The sequence below is a fragment of the Balaenoptera acutorostrata genome, chromosome 18 (genome assembly GCF_949987535.1).
Source record: "Balaenoptera acutorostrata chromosome 18, mBalAcu1.1, whole genome shotgun sequence".
Classification (NCBI taxonomy): Eukaryota; Metazoa; Chordata; class Mammalia; order Artiodactyla; family Balaenopteridae; genus Balaenoptera; species Balaenoptera acutorostrata.
The window spans coordinates 10,242,286-10,264,091 of NC_080081.1; the positions used below are offsets into that span (position 1 = coordinate 10,242,286).

At 42.6% G+C, this 21,806-nt stretch overlaps 1 protein-coding gene across 3 annotated transcripts in view; it reads left to right on the plus strand.

Annotated features, from left to right (window-relative positions):
- Positions 1-9,893, plus strand: part of TMTC4 (transmembrane O-mannosyltransferase targeting cadherins 4) — a 62,383-nt gene extending 52,490 nt beyond the window's left edge. For all 3 annotated transcript variants that reach the window (XM_057532816.1, XM_057532815.1, XM_057532814.1), the window contains 4 exons: positions 679-793; positions 1,833-1,945; positions 7,030-7,099; positions 8,651-9,893. In XM_057532816.1, coding sequence (XP_057388799.1) covers positions 679-793; positions 1,833-1,945; positions 7,030-7,099; positions 8,651-8,799 — 447 coding nt within the window. In that variant the 3' untranslated portion in view covers positions 8,800-9,893. The remainder of the gene's footprint in view (positions 1-678; positions 794-1,832; positions 1,946-7,029; positions 7,100-8,650) is intronic.
- The last annotated feature ends 11,913 nt before the right edge of the window (positions 9,894-21,806 follow it).

Here is a 21,806-nt window from a genome sequence, read left to right on the forward strand (position 1 = left end):
AAAAGAAAGCAACAGATCATTCTCTCCTTCCTGAAGGAGGCAAACAGGCTCCAAATTGCCAAAGAGGTTTACATTTACCGCTTAAGACTTTTCCCACCAGTTCATAAAGTATGTCTGATAGACTCACAGTTTTATAGGAAGGTTAGATGTAGGCAGGAAGACCATTCTTCACAAGGTGAATTTGGCCCATAGAGCTTTTAATCACATTAAATATTTTGTTGACCATTTTAAATAATACCTTATCAAAGATAGACTATGTGAAGTCTTTCTGGAAAAATACCAAGGATTAGGTTTTTTCCTTAACCTCTCTTCAGTAGTCTGAAACGTGCTTTGACATCTGGAATCACTAAATTATGGGTTGTAGTCAAAAGGTTGTAGGCTCAGGAGCTAGGCCACCTGGTCCCAGACCCTGCTCTCCCATTTCTAGATATGGCACTTTGGGCACGTTACTTCCTTTCTCTGTGCCTCAGTTATTTACTTCATCTGTAAAACGGGGATAGTTCTCTCCTTCACTGAGATTGTTGGGAGGGCTAAATGAGTTAATATGAAAAATTAGAAGCTCGATAAATACAAGTTCGGTTCGGTTTGGTTGGGGGTTTGGTTTGGTTATATCTTGGAGAAAGAAAGCAAAAAAAAGAACTGGAATATTGACTGGGGGTGTCCCTGCTTTGTGTTCAGTATGCAGATCTCAATCGTCACGTGGACGCGCTGAACGCGTGGAGGAATGCTACCGTGCTGAAGCCAGAGCACAGCCTGGCCTGGAACAACATGATCATCCTTCTTGATAACACAGGTGTGGAGAAGCGATTCAGTCAGTCCACGGTGTAGTGCCGTTGGGTAATTAGGAAACAGATGCTTGCGCTTTTTTTTTCCCTAGTGTGCATTAGAGTTGTTTTTTTTTTTAAATAAATATGGGGTTCAATATTTTACATGACAAATCTGTGTGTACTTCTAGAGTATGGAGTTTCCTTTGACATATTGCAATATGCATGTTTGGGAAGGTGACACTTCGCTTAGAGTTGGTGTTGAGTAACGGGGGCAGGTGTGCACTAACATCTCATTTCTCCTGAAGCCTGTCATCTGGCAATGGCCATCACCTAGCATGCTGGAGGTACCTGGAAGTAAGTAAGAATGGCTTCTGGGCTTATGAAATGGATGGTGCTAGGTCCATGCTCTGAAGTTCATGGACGGTACTCAAAGGAGGTGCTCTCAAACCTACACTCACAGATTCTTATTTTCGATATAATGGTAATAAATTTGGTGACCTGGTTTCTTAGCCCAAGCGAGACTCAATCAATTAGAAGTTTCTCTGTTCCCTTACTTTTAAAAATCCAGTCATTCCATAGGAAATTATAGTTTTCATTTGGCAGAATTTAAAGCTAGTAAGCCATCTACTCAGTGTGGAGGGAGATATGCATCTTGTTCCTAATGAAAGTGTAGAATGTGAGCTTCAATACTATAAATATTCAGTTATTAAACTGTTGCTGTGATATTCCTATTCTGCAGACTTGTTTTCTCTGATTTGGGTATAACTGGTATCTGGGGGAAATTAAAATTAGATTTTACGTGCTTTGACAAAATTTAATCAAAAGCTGTTGGTATGTTATGTCAGAATTGTGCTGGACTGCAGTGGCTTTGCAACTGATAGGTCGTGTGTGTGTGTTGAGTGTTGTGTATGTGTGTGTGTATTACATGTTCTACATTGATCTTCTTAAGTGGTTTATTCATAATCATTGTACATAATGCACATAAGCCCTGTTAATTAGGGAGAGAGACTAAAATACTAGTACAATGCGAACATGTTTTTTAAGTTTTCCATTTTTCACTCACAGGTAATTTAGCCCAAGCCGAAGCTGTTGGAAGAGAGGCACTGGAATTAATACCTAATGACCACTCTCTGATGTTCTCCTTGGCAAACGTGCTGGGAAAGTCCCAGAAATACAAGGTGTGTGAACTGCAGGCCGTGATTTCTTGCAGTGAATGCCAGCATCTGACAGGAGCCATCGATGTAACGTCTGCCCAGTTAAATTCAGAATTAGGCCCAACCAGTGGTAGCTGCGTACCGGTGTGGCTCGGTCAGTTTGCTTTGAGAAGTTGCCCAAGAGATGAATTTGTGGACTCAGACTCCACGTGCTTTCCGGTCAGAATTCACCAGCATTGCTCAAACGTGGGAGGGGAGGAGAAGCCAAAAAAATCCTAGCGGATGCCCCAGCTCCCGGCATGGAGCTGTGATTCTGTTCCTGGCGCTGGGGCTCGTCCTCTTCTGCCCAAAAAGAGTACCAGCCCGTGGAGAATATAGGATGGGTTCTCGCCGCTTCCAAGTTTTTCCTCACCTACAGGAAGTTACAGGTCATCTGCAAAGCCCTAGAAGTTTCTGACCAACGAAAACCACAGGTTATTGCATCTGGCCTCTAACTAACTGGGGTCCCAGGGTGGGCCAGGAGTAGACCGTGAATCAGAAGGCACATAACTCCCTGGATGCTGAAGGGGACTCTGTTCCTAATAGCACTGATCTCAGATTTTAGTTTGTGCATCAGAACCACCGAGGGAGCCTGTGAGAATACAGAGGCCCGTATTTCTCCCCGTGGCTCCGTTGGGGAGGGCCAGGGAGCACGCATTCTAACCAGCATCCCAGCTTCCTAGCACAGATGTTACAGAACACACACTTTTAGAAGCAGTGTCTTCGTCCTTTCATGAGAGAAGTATTTCCTTTTTGAATCAGGGGCCATATCTGATTTTGATCACACTCGGCCTAATAGTAGTGATTAATTCATACTTCTCCTGTTCGTCTCATTAGATATCATTATCAGTATAATTTTCTATAACAATACAGTAGTAAGATGCCTCATGCATTTCTATCCTTTTTGAATTGAATAATCAGGGAGTTTAATAGCATCAGAGTACATTTTTGAATTTCTAGATTTTGCCCCCAGATAACCTTTTGAGGGGGTTCGTTTTATTTTTTACAGACCTACTTGTGTAGAGGGGAGGGAGGTGAGGTGTGTGGGTTCCTTTCTAATGACTTTCCAGCCATCTGTCAGCCTGGGACGGGGGGGAGTGTCCAGTGACCATCTTTGAGATGCAGCTTATGTGATCATGCACTGATTTTTCTATCATCCCACACAGCTTCTAAACTGGAGTTCCTAGTAAGGTGACGGAACCTGGGGTTGATTTGGGTTCCAGTTCACAGTGGTGTTTTGTGTGTTTTTTTTCCCAGATAAAGTAGAAAATACTCCATAAAGCAGAATGGAGAAATGGGTTTCCTGTTTCTCTACACATTTTGCATCCTAGCTGTCTAGGCCAGGGTGTTGAGCCTAAGATAAGGAAACAGAGGGTGAAATCTGAAATAAGGAACTTAACTTTGGGCACTGGGCGGGGACGCTTGGACGAAGAGGTGACGTGGTGGTGACTTGCAGGGATGGAGCAAGCAGACCTTCCAGCTGGGCCACCGTGCCCATCAGGACAGGTGTCTGCGGTCTGTGCAACTCCCTTTCCACCTAGGCATTTGCTGTTTTAGATGATCACTAACTCTTGGTCAGTGTCCTTAGTGAGCCTGGAGGCTCCTTGAGGTCAGAGTCTTAAAGTCCCATCTTCGTGTCTCCTTTGCTGCTCCACCCCTCCCCAACCGCTGGGCATTTTGTAAGTGCCCAGTGCACCACTGTGAAATGATGGAACCCGTCCCACATTCGGTTCTGGAACGTTCAGGCTTCCGGAATCTCTTTTGAGACTTTGATGTGAGCATTCTCATTACGTCCAGGTGATTCTGGGGCACCTTTTTATCCGAGCAGCCCTTTTACCCAAGAGCCATCACTTAACCACTCCTCAGTTTATTCTTCTGTGAAATGGAGATGGTGCTAAGAAAGAAATGCACAAGAAGGTAATTTATAACTATGAAACATTGTATACATGTATACATACACAGCAATAATTTTAGTCTAGTGATTATTTAATGAAACTCTAAGGATCATTAAAATCCATTAACATTTATAATGCCTATTGCCATTTAATTTCCAAAAGTGATGTTTTTCAGTGGTGAGCGTTGCCTCTCGTGCTGATTCTCTCTGCATCACCTGTTCCACGGGCCCTGTAGTTTAAGAGCAGATTACGTTTAGAGAGCAGTTTCCCCAACTCCAGCCATTTATGTCATACCCTTACGAATTTTTTTTTTTTGGCCACATCTAGATACTACTTATTATTCACTTGATATATTTCTTTAAATAGATTTTAAACACAAATGGTAATTAAAGTGTAAACATGCTATCTTTACTAGAAATATAAGGTAACTGAAAATAGAATAATTTTACTAAATCTCAGGTAGGTACTATTACTGGCCCAGGCTCTGAGCCTGAGGGTGAACCCTCGGTTAGCCTCAAAGGGAGATTGGCAGGTGTTTGGGGGTGACCCCAAACCACCACCAAATGGAGACTTTGTCTCAACTGAACTGGAAGAAAGGAAGGTGAATTGAAGAGGGAGCTATTCTTGCTACGTGACTCGTGGTTTCAACTTCACGTTGGACCACCCACGTTCCCTTCCCAACCAGAGTGGTCTGCAGGGTGTTCCTTGTGAAAGGCTGTCTGGGAGAATCGACGTGGGTTTAAGGATGCTGCAACCCCGGCGGCCGGCGTGGCTGACACGACCTCCGACTGCCCAGTCCTCGCCGCCTAGACAGAAAGACCCTCACTTGCTCCTTTGCGAGGCCTTGCTCTGTCCCATGTGTTACCCTAAACCCTGGTCATACACATTTTGTCTAACACACTTTAGAAAATAATATGTTATTTTACCTGTCTGTTGATGAAAAACAATCCCTGATTTTAAAGGTGAGTTTATTTATTTGTTCCTTGGCATAAGTCAGCTCGTTACCTGGGTCTTGAAGCATCCTTGAACCTCCACAGAAGATCAGTTTATGAATAGTTCATCGCTTCCCAGAACAGGTGATTTAATAGGTGAGCATTTCATGGGCTTTGAATACCTGCGGGCATTCCGGCCTGTCCTGCCTCCCAGGAGCCACTGAAGCATCCCCTCAGGACTGTCCCAATGTTACCCAAGATGGAGCATGTCTAACCCACACTCACGGTGCCCCACAAACCCACTCTCCCTCCTGACGCCCCTTCTTTTTTCAATGTGCCATTGTTTTTCTGTCTTCCAGGCTTGGAAACTTTTTTTTTTTTTTTTTGGCCACGCTTTGAGGCACGTGGGATCTTAGTTCCCCAATCAGGGATCGAACCCGTGCCCCCAGCATTGGAAGCACAGAGTCTTAACCACTGGACCGCCAGGGAAGTCCACAGGCTTGGAAACTTTGAGTCCTTTTTTTCTTCCCACATTACCTCCCTGATCTCATACCCACCCCTTCCCACCAGCCTTGCCTTGCCAAGACCTACAGCCCCTAAACAGGCTGTAAGCCCTCACCCCCGCGCTATTGCCCACTCTCCTAAACCCCACTACATCCTCCAAACCTGACTCTGACTGCACATCGTCCTGAACGATGTCCGCACTTGTGGGCGCTTGAGAAATTAGTTAAATGAATCAAAAAATGAATCTAGCATCCCCTAGAGAACTCCTAACTTGCCTTTTATCGCTACCTCTGTCGTCTCCAGATAACACTGCTTCATTTGCATGTGGAGGAGCATTTTAAAGTAGATTGAGGTTCCCCAGCCTTTCCATTTCTTAGATTTCAGGTTTTAAATGGAAACATTTGAAAATCATCAGAAAGAGCACAACTACAAATCTACACAATCCATTTGATTTTTGGTTTGTTTGCATCGTTTTCATTTTTGTTTCCAGCACACCTAACATAGCAGGAAAACTTAGACTTCCTTGAAGGAGCTTTCTCTCCCAAAACTCGGAATGTAGACCCTGACTTTGAACTGAGTTCTGAGAGTGACGTTTGCTGACATCCTGCGTGTAATCCTGACATCTTCATTCCCTCACAGACCACATTTCTAAAATACAGATTTTTCTCTGCCAGCTCTGTCTTTAAAGGTTGTGGTGTCAGAGATGTTTGCCCAGCCAGCACAAGGCAAAGGAAACTGGTCTCCCTGCCCTTTTATAAAACATGTGATCCTGGATATGGGAGGCCCCCTGGCAGAAGCTCATGTAGGGCACAGATAGAAGGTAAAGACCTGTCCCCAAACCCCCAGCCTTGGTTGATGAAGCTGAGCCTATGACCCTGATTAAAGCATGAGTGGCCCTTTAGGGCCACGAATGTAGATGGTGTGATAGTCACCCCCGGCAGCTGTCGCCGAGAACAATGAGGCATCTTTATTTTTCAACATTATGGTAAAAAGGGGCCATGCAGTCGGCCATGGTCCCACAATGAGCAGGCGAGAAAACACGTGGCCGTGTTTCTCAGTGGCTGGGTTGGGAGTGAATACTGTATGGGGGAAATGCAAGTCTCTACGAGAATCGGCTCCGCACTTCAGGGGCATTCGGTCATGCTCACGTACAGTCCTGCAGTGGCTGAGGTGACAGGTGGCTGTTTCTCCCTCATCCTCTCTGCTCATTTCCTGCAGCTGAATGGGTGGCTTCTGGTCGCTGAGGGGGGGTGTGCATTCTTAGGGGGGGGTTACACAGGCCCCACCTCCTGCCTTGAGAATCCTAGAAATGAGCTCACCGATGCTGACCAGAAATGACATTTGCGTGGGTGTCCTCAGCAGCCCAGCACTTTCCTGCTTGACCTGTGCTCATCCTCCCCTGCACCCTGAACTGAGCTACTTGCTTAAAGTTGCAGAATTCCTGCCACTTCAGGGAGGCAGGTGGCAGAGTCATTAGCATATTCATCCTCTCTGCGGCCACCGTCCCCTGACTTCTGCCCTGTCACCTTTGCCCAGTTGCACACTGCCCCGATGGATCATCCTTCCAAGCCTCTTCTCAACAGGGTGTGGCCCTGCTGGGCCTCCCGAATGTTTCCGGAAGAAGGGTTTGGTGGAGCAAAACACGCACGTTCAAGTTTGAAAACCGTAGGCGATAAAACTGCATAAAACTTCTACATCGTGTGGAGTACCTTATTTTTTTATGTATTTTGTTTTTTAGGAATCTGAAGCTTTATTCCTCAAAGCAATTAAAGCTCATCCAAATACTGCAAGTTACCATGGCAATTTGGGTAAGGAAATTTTTCAATTTGAATCATATCGAAATTCTGTGTAATTTTAATGAAACAGGTGCATTTCTGTAAAATCACTGTTGGGAGAGTTGTTTTTCAAATCGAACCCATATTGGCCTTTATAATCTGGTTCTAAAATATGGCATTTTAAGGAAATTATCACATTAATAAGGTAGCTAAATAACAGTCATATTTACAAATCTTAATTGCATGATCAGAACAACTCCTAAAATCCCCCACTAGTTAATCGCCTTCTGATGTTAAAACTCAGATTTTCTTTCTTTGAGTGAAGGGCCCTAGACAGTTAAACTGAGAAGTACTTTGGAAGTTTGCAGTCTGACGTGTGTCCTTTTGCCTCTTCTGTAGTGGACCTTCCTTATCTAGACTGGTCTTCCCTGCATTCTTATGTTCTGTGTCTTGGCTAAGAATGAATTCACAATGATTTATTACCTAGAATTCCTTTCTTTCACTTTTGACATCTCAATAATTCAGATTTTTAGAACATAGCGTGTTGATGTTTGGAAGGCTCAGTCATGTGAATATTTTTTCGCCAAATCTCTTCCCTGTAGACTCTGTAGCTTCTCCTTGGAAAAGTGATGAAGCATCAGTGGTTGCTGTACTGCCCACGTAGAAAGATAGTTTTACTTAGAGAGTCATTGTAATAGTCAGAGGCTTACCGTTCTAATGAGTAGATTTCTTGGGACTTCCCATGTGGTCCAGTGGTAAAGAATCCGCCTTACAATGCAGGGGACTCTGGTTCGATCCCTGGTCAGGGAACTAGGATCCCACATGCCACGGGGGCAACTAGGCCTGCACCCCACAACTACTGAGCTCACGCGCCTCAACTAGAGCCCACGCGCTCTGGAACCCGTGCGCCACAACTACAAAGCCCATGCATCCTGGAGCCTGCACGCCACAACTAGAGAAGAGAGAACCCGCACGCCACAACTAGAGAGAAGCCCACACGCCGCAGTGAAAGATCCCGCATGCCTCAATGAAGATCCCGCGTGCCGCAACTAAGACCTGACGCAGCCAAAAAAAAAAAAAGTAGATTTCTTTAACTATCATTTTATGGTCAGATCTTGACATTAGAGCCCTGAATTTCAGCTGGCAACAAACAAGCTATTATTTTGCCGAAAGGCATAGGAGACTCTTTGTCAAAGTAAATGGCTGGTCTTCTACATGGTCAGAGCGCTAAGCAGTGCTGGAGTCCAGCCCTGTGCAGCCTGGCTTTCGGGAAGTTTCCTGGCAGCATCAAGAAACTTAGTGTACTCTTCCTTTTGCTTCTTTATGTAACAATGTTGCCGTAGGGAGATGGATCATGCCTAATGATATGAAGAACCCTGGGAGTAACTCGGGGTGGTTAAACAGACGGTCACCAGGGAGTGTGATTACAATAAATAAAGTTGGCAGTACAAACAATATTGTTTTAAACAATGATTTTTGAAAACTGCTTGCAGAGGTTCTGTAATATTTCTTTGTACAAGTGGGTGGGAGTACGGCAAGTTATTCAGAAGCATTTCCAGTGAAATTGATCTCTTGCTATTTCAGCTGTGCTTTATCATCGCTGGGGACATCTAGACTTGGCCAAAAAACACTATGAGATCTCTCTGCGGCTTGACCCAATGGCATCAGGAACTAAGGAGAATTATGGTCTTCTAAGAAGAAAGCTGGAACAAATGCAAAAGAAAAACGTCTGAGCCTTTTTCCTTCATTTTTTGAGTTTGTGTGTGTGTGTGCATGAGGCAGATCATTAATATCACGTGCCTACGTTTAACCATTTAAAAGTCTTACGTGTTGTTTATTTTATCATTTTTTTTTCTATGAAAACAAAGACATGCAAAAAGATTACAGCACCAGCAATATACTCTTGAATGCTTGATGTGGTTTTTGCATTGAAATTGTATTTTTTCAGACAACTCAAACATAAATTCTAAAATTCCAAGGATGAAGTCTTTTTTAATTAAAAAGAAAAAAAGAAAAAAATTATCTTGAGCAACTTACAGCAGAATTAAACCTGCATTTGGGATGTGAGTCATGTTGTTGTAAAGACTCATATTATTAAACATGGATTGTGAACAAGAAATGACAAACTGACTCCTGCAATTTATATAAATATCTAATGTGTCTGTATATTAGAATTTTTATTTAATGACAAGAAAGAGTAAATTAAGATTTTTTTTAATCCTTTTTTTTCCAAACAATGTGCTATGAACATCATTCGTAAGGAAATATTTATTTGTATTTTTTTTTGAATGGGGCAAATAATTGAATGAAGAATGGAAATTTTAACATCTAGTGTATTTACACTTTTTCCGTAGGAGGAAATTCACTCCTGCAATATTTTTTGGATTCTTCAACTTGTGCTGTTTCATAACATAGGAAATTATGTAGTATCCTATATAAACTGTCACTATTAATAGAAAATTAAAGCCATGCTTTAGGCAAAAGTAGGCAGCCTGATGTCTTTATTTTTGTTACATCCAGCATTAAGAGGGCTACACACCTCTATGTAAGTTGTTTTTTTGTGTTTTTTGACTGGAAAGCAGTTTTCCATTTAGTTTCATGGGACCATAGTCATTACTATATCCAAAAAATGCAAGAGGTAAATTTTCTCCCAAAAGGAACCACATTTGGGGAGTTTGTGATATTTTTAAGAATTGATTATTTATCCTGTTTTATTGGGTCAGAATAATCATGTTCGTTTTGTTTTATTCTCCTATATATGCTGTTGACCTAATGATTTATGCAATCTCTGTCATTTCTTATGCAGTAAAATTATTACAGAAACCGGTATACAAGTGTCATAGTGCCTCCTATTACTCATCTATTAAGATGATTTTCAAGTTATTTGACTCTGTCCTCTTTCCCTTAAAATGAAATCAAAGTGACTGATTCATCCTTTCTAGAATGTGGCTTCTATTTGGTTTTAGGGACCATTTAATAGAATCGCACTGTGGAGTCCTCCAGGTTCTAAAATATGGGCTGAGTAGATCCCACATGGAGATGAATTTGATTCTCTACACTCACTTTGTGGGGGGCCGGGGGCAGACCTGCGTAGAGTTGTAAGTCAGTCATTGTAACCTACAGTGGTTGAGATACTTCAGAAAAGAAAGTGCTGTGTTTTAAACATTTCAGAAATGGTCCCCCAACAACAGTAACAATTTATAGAGCTCTTAGGGGCAGGAGCTGCCTTATTCTTATTTATGTTCCTACAGCACTTAGCTTGGCAGATAATAGAGGTACTATATGCTTGTTGACTTTTTTTTTTTTAAGCAAATTTTTCTCTTTGAAACAGTGCTTATCTTTTGAGAATGAAGAAAAAAATATTTCTGGTAAAAGCCCCTTCAGGATTTTTTTTCTTTTTTCTTTCTTTTTGTACTGATACTAAAACTTGAGTGTCAAATCAAGACATGCAAATCTGGGACCCCTGCCTACAGAACGAATCCCCTTAGCTTTCACTGCTCCCTCTCAGGATTTCCGGCACAGCTGCCTTCTGTCCAGAGAAAACAGTCATTCACTTGACTGATATTTCAGGGCGTCTTTTATCTCGGCCGATTTTGGAAGTGCGCCATGCTCTTCCTCTTTTCTTCCTTCTTTTTTCCATCTTAAGGTAGCCACCCTGTAATTTATTTCTTGGGTTTCCTTTCTAACGAGACTGAAGTGGAAATCTGTCTCCCAGTTCCCCTCTTATTTGGTATTTTTTTCTGAACTTTGTTTTTGTTGCTAATCACGGTAGGGGATTGGGTTTGGGGTGGGGTGTCAGAACAAACATAGGGATTGTTGCCATTCTGGGAAATCTGAGAGTCAGAATCATCCTCCTTCACCTCCCTGATAGCGAACATCACGGAAACCCTGGAATGTGGTTTGGGGTTATTTTTTGTTTGTGTATCTGCTACATTTCTTCCCTGTTTAGATACACTCTTACATTTCTTAAAAATTCCACCCTACACATGTAGCCTACTGTGCCTTCACAGGGCTCTTTGGGGTTCTGATTCTATCACATTTCTTTTATTTTATTTCAAATTACTGAGTTTAAATATACAGACTAGAAGACCAAGCCCCACAGCAAAGCATTGGACGTCTGTGTTCACATTCACACCTATCAGCTTGGACTTTGGTGTGAGAAAACATAGATTTGGGTCTTGGCTCTAGTGCTTTGATGTCATAGGCAGGTCACTTAGCATTGCATAAGTTCCAGTTTCCCATCTGTAAAATGGACATGATAAGACATAAGACCTCCCTCTCAGTAATGAGGTACTTGGCTAAGAACTTGCCTCAATAAATGATAGACTAGACTTTTGGAGGAAGGTGTAAATTTTGCAGCAGACAGGTTTGACCTTAAATGCATTCATTCCCTCATTCAACAAATATTAAGTGGCAGATACTCTCCCAGGCACTGGGAATACAGTGATGAGGGAAGTGGACATGGCCCCGGCCCTTATGCAGCAGACAGTGCAGTGAGAAACAGTAATTGTCAGTCGTATAATTAATAACTGAAGCGGGAGACTGGGTCTAGCCTGAAGAGTCAGGAAAGGGTTCCCTGAGAAGGTGACTTTTGAACTGAGATTTGATAAGCAGAGAGGAAGATCACTCTAGGCCAGTGGTTCTCAACAGGGGAGATTTTGACCCCCAGGGGACAGTTGGCACTGCCTGGAGATCTTTTTGGCTGTCACAACTGATGGGGGTGGGAAGATGCTACCGTACACCTTACAAAGCACAGGACAACCCCCTACAAAAAAGAATGATCTGGCCCCAAATGCCAGTAGTGCTGATGTTGAGAAAACCTGGACTGCACACAAAGAAGAAACAGCATATGCAAAGGGCCTGTGGTGAGAAAGCTAAAGTACTTGGTGAACAAAGTCCAAGGGAGAGGGGGAGGGGTGCTTGATGGAGTTGGTAAAGGTGACGAGGTCCAGACCGTGCCAGGGTTTGCAGACCACACGGTCTTTATCTTAAACCACGGGAGGATTCAAAATGAAGGAAATTATCAGATCTATGTTTTGAAAAGATCACTTTGGCTGTTGGTGGGGAAGGAATTGGAGGGAGGCAAAGAAGACGTGACAGATCAGTAAAGAGACCATTGCACGTATCCAGGGTAGAGATGAAGGTGGCTTGGTGTAGACAAGAGGCAGTCAAGTTGATGAAATGTAGACTGACCTGAGAAATACATAGGAATCAATTGGTGATGGATAGGAGGTGGATCGGTAAGGGGATGAGACCCATTGTTTCATCATCCAGATAGATCAGTGCCATTGAGAGGGAGAGGCTGGCGATAAACTAGAGAGGGAATAAGGTCCTTGAGAAGAAAGGAAGGGATGGGACCCAAAATCAAGTGGAATTTGACCCTAGCAAAGAGAAAATAAAGCCCCTGTATGCTACAAGGTCTAGATGGGGACAGATGTGGACATATTGGTCTTTACTTCTCATCTTTGTCCCTAAGGCTTTCCTAAGTGGACTAGTCAGATGCCCTTCTGAAGACTGGATACAGTATGCCTATCACAATTACGTGGTTTCCAAATAGCCATAGCTGATGAGGGAAAATAGTCTTCTCTATAGATTAATTAAAGCCAATAAATGTTGAAAGAATGGCAATTAGAAAATCATCCCTTTTTTTTTTGTCTCCAATGAATTAATTGATTCAGGCAAAGATCAGCAGTGAATAAAATTATTAGATGAAAGATCAGTGAAGAGCTTTTTAGTGGAAGGGACAGAATCTGTGCAATTTTGTCACATGTAGATTTGTGAGGTCACCACAGTCAAGATACAGAACTGTCCCATCCCAAGGATCCCTTGTACTACTTTTATGCTATAACCTTTTTCAAAATATCTCGTTGGGCACGGACTGTGCAATGGCAGTGTGCTAGCTGCTGGGGATATGATGAAAAATGAAAACAGATGATTCCTGCCCCATGGAGCTTGCCATCCAGGTTACCTCACCCTTGTTGTGTGCCCAGGTTGGGCATGCTGGTGTAGACTCGGGGACTGAGCATTGTTACCAGCCCCCATTTCCAGGGGACTCCTGGGGAGTCAGCAGGCCCCCCGTGACTCATTCACATCTTTATATTTGCAGCTGTTCCAGGGTCACAGGTTGTCAGGACATTTCTTTCCTTCTCCTGTGTTCAAAGTTCTCCATTAGTTGGTGAATCTCTTTTTTCCTGGAGGCAGTGAAACATCAAATCAAGTTGACTTTTCTATTTCATAGGAACAGATATTGGTTCAATTGCCTCTACCTTCTCCTTTGGGCCTCATATTTATCGTAAAAACTTCACCAGGCACCTGGGGGAAATAAGTTATATTGAGACATAAACACCATTGAACAGTCAGCTGTAAAGACAAGGGGAATCTGGGATGTTCTTGCCATGTTGACCCAAATAGAAGGATCCCAAGTGTTGAGTAACCCTGATTTTCAGTAAAGTGAGACATTTCATGTTACTTGAAATATTCATTAATAAATACCAAATATAATTATAGAATATTACAGCCTCATTTTAAAATCACACAGAGTCTTGTCTTAATCTCTCGTGCCTTTAAAATTCTACCAAGAAGATATTAATTTGGCTGTGGCCTCTTTTCAGATAATGTTCCTCACAAAATGAAAATCAGAAGCTGGTTTCTCATTCAAAGGAAGAGAAACAAAGGCCCCGTGTGGGACAGTTTGGTTGGGATGAAGGAGACAAGAAAATGCAATGGAGGAGACGAGCCGAGAGAACGCTGTCAAATATTAAGGTTTTTCCCTTGTTCTTCTCTCATATTCCAATCTCTTTTCTTTAAATGTACAGGAATTACAGTTTATATTGATATTAACATGAGCTGTTTCTGAGCAAGAAGAAGTGAGGAGGAGAGAGACTCTTCACCTTCTACTTTGCAAATCGCTGCATTATTTGAAATAATTTTTTTTTCTAAAGCAAGGAACATGTGCGACATCACAGAGAAATCTTTCTTCAAGAGAGCCATGGATGGGTTCGTAATAAAGCTGTGATAAGGCGCATTGGTGGAAAGGAGACACCATGTGGGAAACTCAGGTAACCAAATGCAGTCACTAAAGCGCTTTGCCCAGCAGGTGGGAGATACGCTGGGGAGCCTGTGTCTCCAGAGGCATGCTGAGTGAAGAGAACTCGGGAGGCATCATTGCTCAGATTGTTGGCTGAACTACAAGTGTGCAAGGCAGACTCTTTCCTGAAGCATGCCTTTAACTCCTCACGAAACTCTGTATGCTGTGTGACTCTCTTGGTGGTCGTCTGGAAATAACTGGCATTTGGGGGGCATAAAGCTTGAATGTGAAAGGAAAATCTGCGTTCCACCCAGGTGGGAACCTCGTTCTTCCTCCATTTACCAGACCTTAGGCAAGTGTAGTGGGTTGGATAGTGTCCCCCCCCCCAAAATTCATGTCCACCCAGAACTTCAGAATGTGACTGTATTTGGAAATCAGGTGTTACACATCTAATTAGTTAAGGATCTTGAGAGGAAACCATCCTGGCTTTAGGGTGGGCCCAAAATCAATGATTGGTGTTTTCTAAAAAGAGGAGAGGATACATAGAGGCACACAGAGAAAAGAAGGCCATGAGAAGGTGGAGACGGAGATTGGAGTGATGCTGCCACAAGCCAAGGAACGCCAGGAGCCACCAGAAGCTGGAAGAGGCAAGGAAGGATCCTCCCCTAGAGCCTTCGAAGGAGTGTGGCCCCGCCAACACCCTGACTTCAGACCCCTGGCCTCCAGAACAACATTTCTGCCATTAAAGCCACCCAGTCTGTGGCCATGCCTGGCCCCCCTAGGAATCCAGTAGAGCAAGTAACTTAGTCTTTTAGCAGCTCAGAACCTCATCTGTAAAATGGGGCATAATACTACCTTTTTCACAGACTTACTGGAAAGTTTAAATGAGAAAAGGTATGTAAAGCCCTAGACCCGTGCTTGGCACATAATACTATTCAATAAATAATTGAAGGAGGAATAAGCCTCACTTTTCTTGAGGTTTTTAATCCTGTAATTAAATGACCCAGAAACAATCTCAGGTTTATATTTTTATCACTTGTGTTCTAAGTCTGATTAGTTCTATCAATACAAGTACTTTAAACCTGTTACACTGTTTATCAAAACTGCCTTGAGTGTCCTGCATTTTTAATCATTTTGTTTTTAAATATGTGGTATTTTTCCAGGGCCAGTAAAGCTTTCTGCTTCCTACTTGTGTTTGAGAAAACATTTTCCCTGTAGATTTAAATTGCAGTTTTATCCATCATTTAAAAACAGTTCTGGGGCTTCCCTGGTGGCGCAGTGGTTGAGAATCTGCCTGCCAATGCAGGGGACACGGGTTCGAGCCCTGGTCTGGGAAGATCCCACATGCCGCGGAGCAGCTGGGCCCGTGAGCCACAATTACTGAGCTTGCACGTCTGGAGCCTGTGCTCCGCAACAAGAGAGGCCGCGATAATGAGAGGCCCGCGCACCGCGATGAAGAGTGGCCCCCGCTTGCCACAACTAGAGGAAGCCCTTGCACAGAAACGAAGACCCAACACAGCCATAAAAATAAATAAATTTAAAAAAAAAACAGTTCTATATCAGCAGTTACGTTTCAATAGCATTAATTTTGCTGAACAGACTTGAGATGTGTCTTGAAATTTTTCAAAACTGCTCATTTCTAGAACTTTCTGATAATGTATATGGATGACAGCTTTTATAGTACTTAGTCTAGGAATCTGCAGACATCAGCAAGCAAGGTGATAAGGTGGAAAGAACAGAGACCAGGAGTGTGAGATCTACCCTAGGGCCAGCTTCACTGCCATAAGTCATTTTTTTAAGCTTCAACAATTCAATTAGATACAAACACTTCCAATCCTGTCATTAGTTACCAGGACCCTGGAATGAGTCACCTAATTACTGCATGCCTCAGTTGCTTCTAATAAAAATAATGGTGGTGGTGGTTGCTTTTGCTGTTAATTTCTCCTCCATGAAATGAGAGAGTTGGACTAAACCAGTGTTCTTCAAATATCCTTAGATGGTTAACCTTTTTAAAAACAAAAAACAAAAAAAACCTAAATCTTGTACAGAAGTCCACTATAAAAATTTGCAAAGTAACCTTCTTTGGGTGCTTATATAAACCCTCATTAAAAAAATATGTTGTGTAATGTAAGAATGTTTGAAATTCGAGCACTCTTGTGGAAACAAAATACTGTGAAGCTTTCTAGTCCTGATATATTCTGGTAAGGTAAAAAGTCCCTCAGACTGACAAAAGTCCAATTCTGCTCCACCATTCATCAGGCTGACATAGCACAGATGAAGGCTGCTGGGAAGTGAACAGGAAACCACATTTCTCCCATAGACACACTGAAGTTGTAATGTGTCAAGGAACCCACTTCTAAGGGTGACTGCTGCTTTATTACTCTTGGAGAAACCTTCTGGAAGAGCACTGTCAGAAATGTTGCTGTTTGAAATCATCAGGAAGAATGAGACATCCTGCTCTACCTGGAGGGTCCAAGTCACTTTGACATGACAAGCAGCCTCGGTTTCCAACCCACGTGCAGAACTTCATTTAAAGCATTTCTGGATACACCCGTTCATGTCTATCAAAACTTTCAGTCTCTAAGTACATGGGCCCCTGGGTCTGTTCTGCTGTCCAGACCTGATACTGACCATTGGCACGCATCCCTCTTTTGCCTTCAGCCTGTAAAAACACTATTACCTTTAAATTCCTCCACCCCTCCCCCCAAACCTCCTAACTGCATCTTTGTTTGGTGAGGCATCTCAGGGCTCCATGGGTGTGTGGTCTCCCCCATGGCAACAAGCCAATAAATCGGACTTTGTCCAATGATGGTTTTGTACTGGAGATATTTGATTGGGCTAAGACAGGGCACAGCTAATCGTATGAGCTTGGTCAGGCCATCCAACCTCTTTACCTCATCAGTAAAGTGGAGGAAATTCTCTACCTGGCCTTTATTGTGCAATGCAGGTGTATGGATCAAATGGGATCATGTATGTGAGAGCTCTTCATGGGTAGAACCATACGTACAGCGTTATCCATTGGAACTAGCACTTTGAACAAAGAGGTTCCAAAATAGAATTATTAGTGCAGATGACACACATTTCAGCACATGTGACCCAGCTACCTTGTTTTAGCCCTTATGTTTTAGAGTATGAGTTTCAGGTTCAGCTGGATATGGACACTCTTATTTCCTGGCAGCATGTCTTTGAGTGGGTTATTGAACCTCATGGAGCCAATTCCTATGTAGACTAGGAATGATAATATCTGCTTCATACTATGGCTCAAAGGGTAACGTGAGGGAAGAGTCATACTGTACCAGGCACATAGGAGCACTCAATATGTGTTCATTTCCTGCATCGACGGCTCAAGGGAATCAGGCCACGTTTCCCCTTGTAATGTCCACATTGCCAGGCACCAGGCAACCATTATTTCCTTTAAAAAGTTGCTGTTTGGAGAGCAGGACCAAATAACTTGATTCTGGCTTTAAGCAGCACAATGGCAGCAATGGTACAGGGTTAGAGATTGGTTTGTGGCCTCTTTGCAATGTAATTAGCTTCCTCCATGGTGGATGGCATATCTGGTTGGTCAGATTACTTTCTTCTGGGAGTTCTTTCAGTTATCCTCCTATTTGTGATAAGGGATTTATTCACCAAAACAATCTCACATAGTGCTTTACTCTGGTCTTCGCTTGTTATTCCAAAAATTACAGAAGGTAGGCAAGAAGAGCATAAACCATCTCAACTGCAATTGCTTGGAAAATTCCGTCGCCTTTTTAGACAAGATATTGCCTATCTTTTATGGAGAAAAGGTCAATGCCTTATTTTTAAATATCTGACAGCAGCGCACATCATCTTTAAAACAATAATTCCAGAAATACCAGGATTGCATTTAACGTAAATGAACTTAGCTTCATGAGGTTGGTTTTCTCCTCTCATTAATTTCTTTGCCGTGGAAATTGTTTAGCAATGAGACCTGTTGTACTAAGTAAAATAATTCAACAGAATGACAAGGAAAAAACAACTCTGCCACTTTCAAATTTAACAACAAATATTTAGAACCTGGTTTAGAAAATGGAAGCAAGGAATCCCACTATTTGCAGAATTTTTTTATTCTATTTTGTTACATACAAATTTTCTAAATTATACTGATTAATGGATCCTATGTTGATTTTTTGTCAAGTTCATATTGATTTACCTAGGGGAAAGGATCAAAAAGTAAAGTTCAATGAAATAAATATTATTGAATACCTACTCTGGGTACCATGGTGGGAAGTGCTGGAAACATCCTAAGGAGACAGGTCTGACCTCATGGAACTCAGTCCAGGAGGGAGGCAGTCATAAGTCAACTATCACAGAACGAAGAGGCAGGGATTGTAATGGTGCTGGAGCAAAACACTACGGAGCAGCATAGACAAACTTTTTCTGTAAAAGGGCAGAGAGAAAATATTTTAGGCTTTGCAGGCCAACTTGTCTCAGTGGAGGCTACTCAGCTCTGCTGCTATCACAAAAAGCAGCCATAGAGGGACTTCCCTGGTGGCGCAGTGGTTAAGAATCTGCCTGCCAACACAGGGGACATGGGTTTGGGCCCTGGTCCGGGAAGATCCCACATGCCGCGGAGCAACTAAGCCCGTGCGCCACAACTACTGAGCCTGCGCTCTAGAGCCTGTGAGCCACAACTACTGAAGCCCGCGAGCCACAACTACTGAAGCCCGTGTGCCACAACTACTGAGCCTGCACTCTAGAGCCCACGAGCCACAACTGCTGAGCCCGCATGCCTAGAGCCTGTGCTTCGCAACAAGAGAAGCCACCGCAGTGAGAAGCCCACACACTGCAACGAAGAGTAGCCCCCGCTCACCGCAACTAGAGAAACCCTGCGTGCAGCAACGAAGACCCAACACAACTAAAAATAGGTAAATAAATTAATTAATTTTTAAAAAAAGAGAAAAGGTTGTCGTTTATTTTTAAAAAAAGGCCATAGATAACCCATAAATGAGTCAGCATGACTGTATTTTCAGTAAAACTTTATAGACACTGAAATTTGAATCTCATATAATTTTCATGTGTCATGAAGTTTTATTTCTTCTTCGGATTGTTTTCAAGCACTTAAAAATGTAAAACTCATTCTTAGCTTACAAAAACAAGTGGTGGGCTGGATTTAGTTTGCAGGTTATTTAGGGCCAAAGATGATTATTTGTAATAATTTACTAGAATAATTTGATAATATTTCAGTAGATTTTATAGTGTTATCCAGTTAGACTTCAAGCTCTGTATATAGCACCCTGGTTCTGTTGCTTATTTCACATTATAAGCATCTTTTCAAGAGATGCAGAAGACATTTTCCCATCTATTGTATGGTCCTTGCAATTCTGGAGATATGTGGGAGGGGTAACAAGGAGATGAGGTCGGCTTCTTTTGCATAATACTAAGTAGCAGTGCATTCAGTCAAATATAAATTAGGCATCTAACACCAAAGTCTAGAAAACAGAGCTTGGCAATTACCTGCTGGTATTTAGAAAACAAAAATGGCCAAACTGGATAATTCCACTGAAAGACAATTTGTTAGTCTAAATCCTTTGAGTTGATAAAGGAAATGTTTGTGCCCGAGCTTTGAACCCGGGCATAGCATTTTGCCAGCTGCCTGATCTTGAGCCTGGAGGGTATGGGAGACTGTGGACCCCAGAGCAACAGACCAGAAAAACAGCTGATGGTGGGCTGAAACCTTTTCGGTGAGGGACTCACCTATACCATTTGCATGCAACTGACAGCCTCCATGAGTCAGCTCAGTTCCTAAAACCCACCAGCGTAGTTGGCTTGCTAAGGGCTCCTGTGTAACCCACCAAACCTAAACTGAAGCCAAGACTTGTCTACACTGACCAATCAGTTTCCTTGAGAAACTGTGACTTTTTTTCTAACATAGTGTTGTAGGTCAATTACACTTCAAAAACAAACAAAAGAACAAACAAACAAACAGTGAAATATGGATCAGATTTGTAGTTACGGGGGGGTGGAAGGTGGGGCGATTGGATGAAAGCAGTTAAAAGGTACTGCAAACTTCAAGTTGTAAGATAAGTACTAGGGATGTAATGGACAACATGATAAATATAATTAACACTGCTGTATGCTATATATGAAAGTTGTTAAGAAAGTAAATCCTAAGAGTTCTCATCACACAAAAAAATTTTTTCTATTTCTTTAATTGTATCTATATAAGATGATGGATGTTCACTAACCTTATTGTGATAATCATTTCATGATATATATGTCAAGTCATTATGCTGTACACCTTAAACTTATACAGCGCTCTAAGTCCATTATATCTCAATAAAACTGGGAAAAAATTAATTACCATTATAAAAAAAAAAAAGTACTTGTTAAAGTGTATTTCTTTCACTGGGCCCACCCTCAGAGTTGCTTATTCAGAAGGTCTGGGGTGTGGCCTGTGAGTTCGCATTTCTAAATTTCCAGGTGCTGCTAATGCAGCCCATCTGGGACCACATTTTGAAAACTACTACCTTATTTGTCTATGGGTTATTTTTTGACAGTTTAACTGAAGATCTCATCCCACAGAGGCTAATCTATGTTGGATCAGACTCTCCCAGCCTTATCTGGCACTAAATGCACTTTAACACTCACCTTATTGCCATCTTTAATTTTCCTTTACTGGAGGAGTTATTTATTCACGTATTTTCCTTACACTTTCTTTTGCTGACATGATCTTCCTCCCTCAAAGAAAAAGAATAAATACATAAAATGGAACCATTCTGCCCTTTGAAAAAAAATTAAGATGCTACTGCAACTCTTTAAAAATAGTATGTTAAAAATACACACCAGACAAGATTTTTAATAAGTTTAAATTTAATCATGAGCTTCCCCAAACAAGAAAGAACTCTGTGAAAATTATGGCTTATGAATCTGATCTTTTAGATTTCTTTAGGAAAATCTGTTCAAAACACAGCCACATCAGCATTACTGGAAATGTTTGAATAGAAACCAGATTGTAAAAACCACATGGATCCAGCCCACATACATGAGAAAGTGGAAAGGCAGATAGTGAGTAAGGGGGATTATTGCTACTCCAACGACTAGTACTTGTGAGGGGGAGGAGCAGAAGGGGCCCTCTCTCTCTCTATGCCATTCTTGTCATCTGGGTCCCCAAAGTAGCATTGCTTAAGCCCAGAATGAACACAGTCTCTAGAAAAAATTCTCCTTCAGCTTTTGGTCTTCACTCCTCTAATTTCTGGGGCTCAAATTCAGTCCTAGGATCCAGGAACAGACGGTAGGTCATTACTTCCATTGTCCTCTACAACCACAGTTTTAACTGAAAATGGAGAATCGGTAAATAAGTGGCAGTATCAAGACTATATGATTATCTGTATCCAGTATGGTATCAGCGCTGAGTGTGGATGCTGGAGTGTGAGGCCTTGGTCATCACCTTGTGCATCTGCCTTACGGGATGCATCCCCAGGTGTTGGCTCATTTCTAAGCGTGTGAGTGTGTGTGTGTATATATCTGACGCGGTGTGTCTCCAGGTGTATCGGGGTCCAACATGGACTCAAAAGGCTGACTCTGGACGCCCCGGTGGGACGCGTTAGAGCGTGTTTAGAGCGCGTGGCCAGGTGTGCGCGCGGCCCGCGCAGGCAGGTACACGGTCCCTCCTCCAGGGGGCGCCGCCGGGGGCGGCCTCCCGGGGCGGCCGCGCCAGCCTCGGCCAGGACTTCCGCTCCGCCGCCCGGG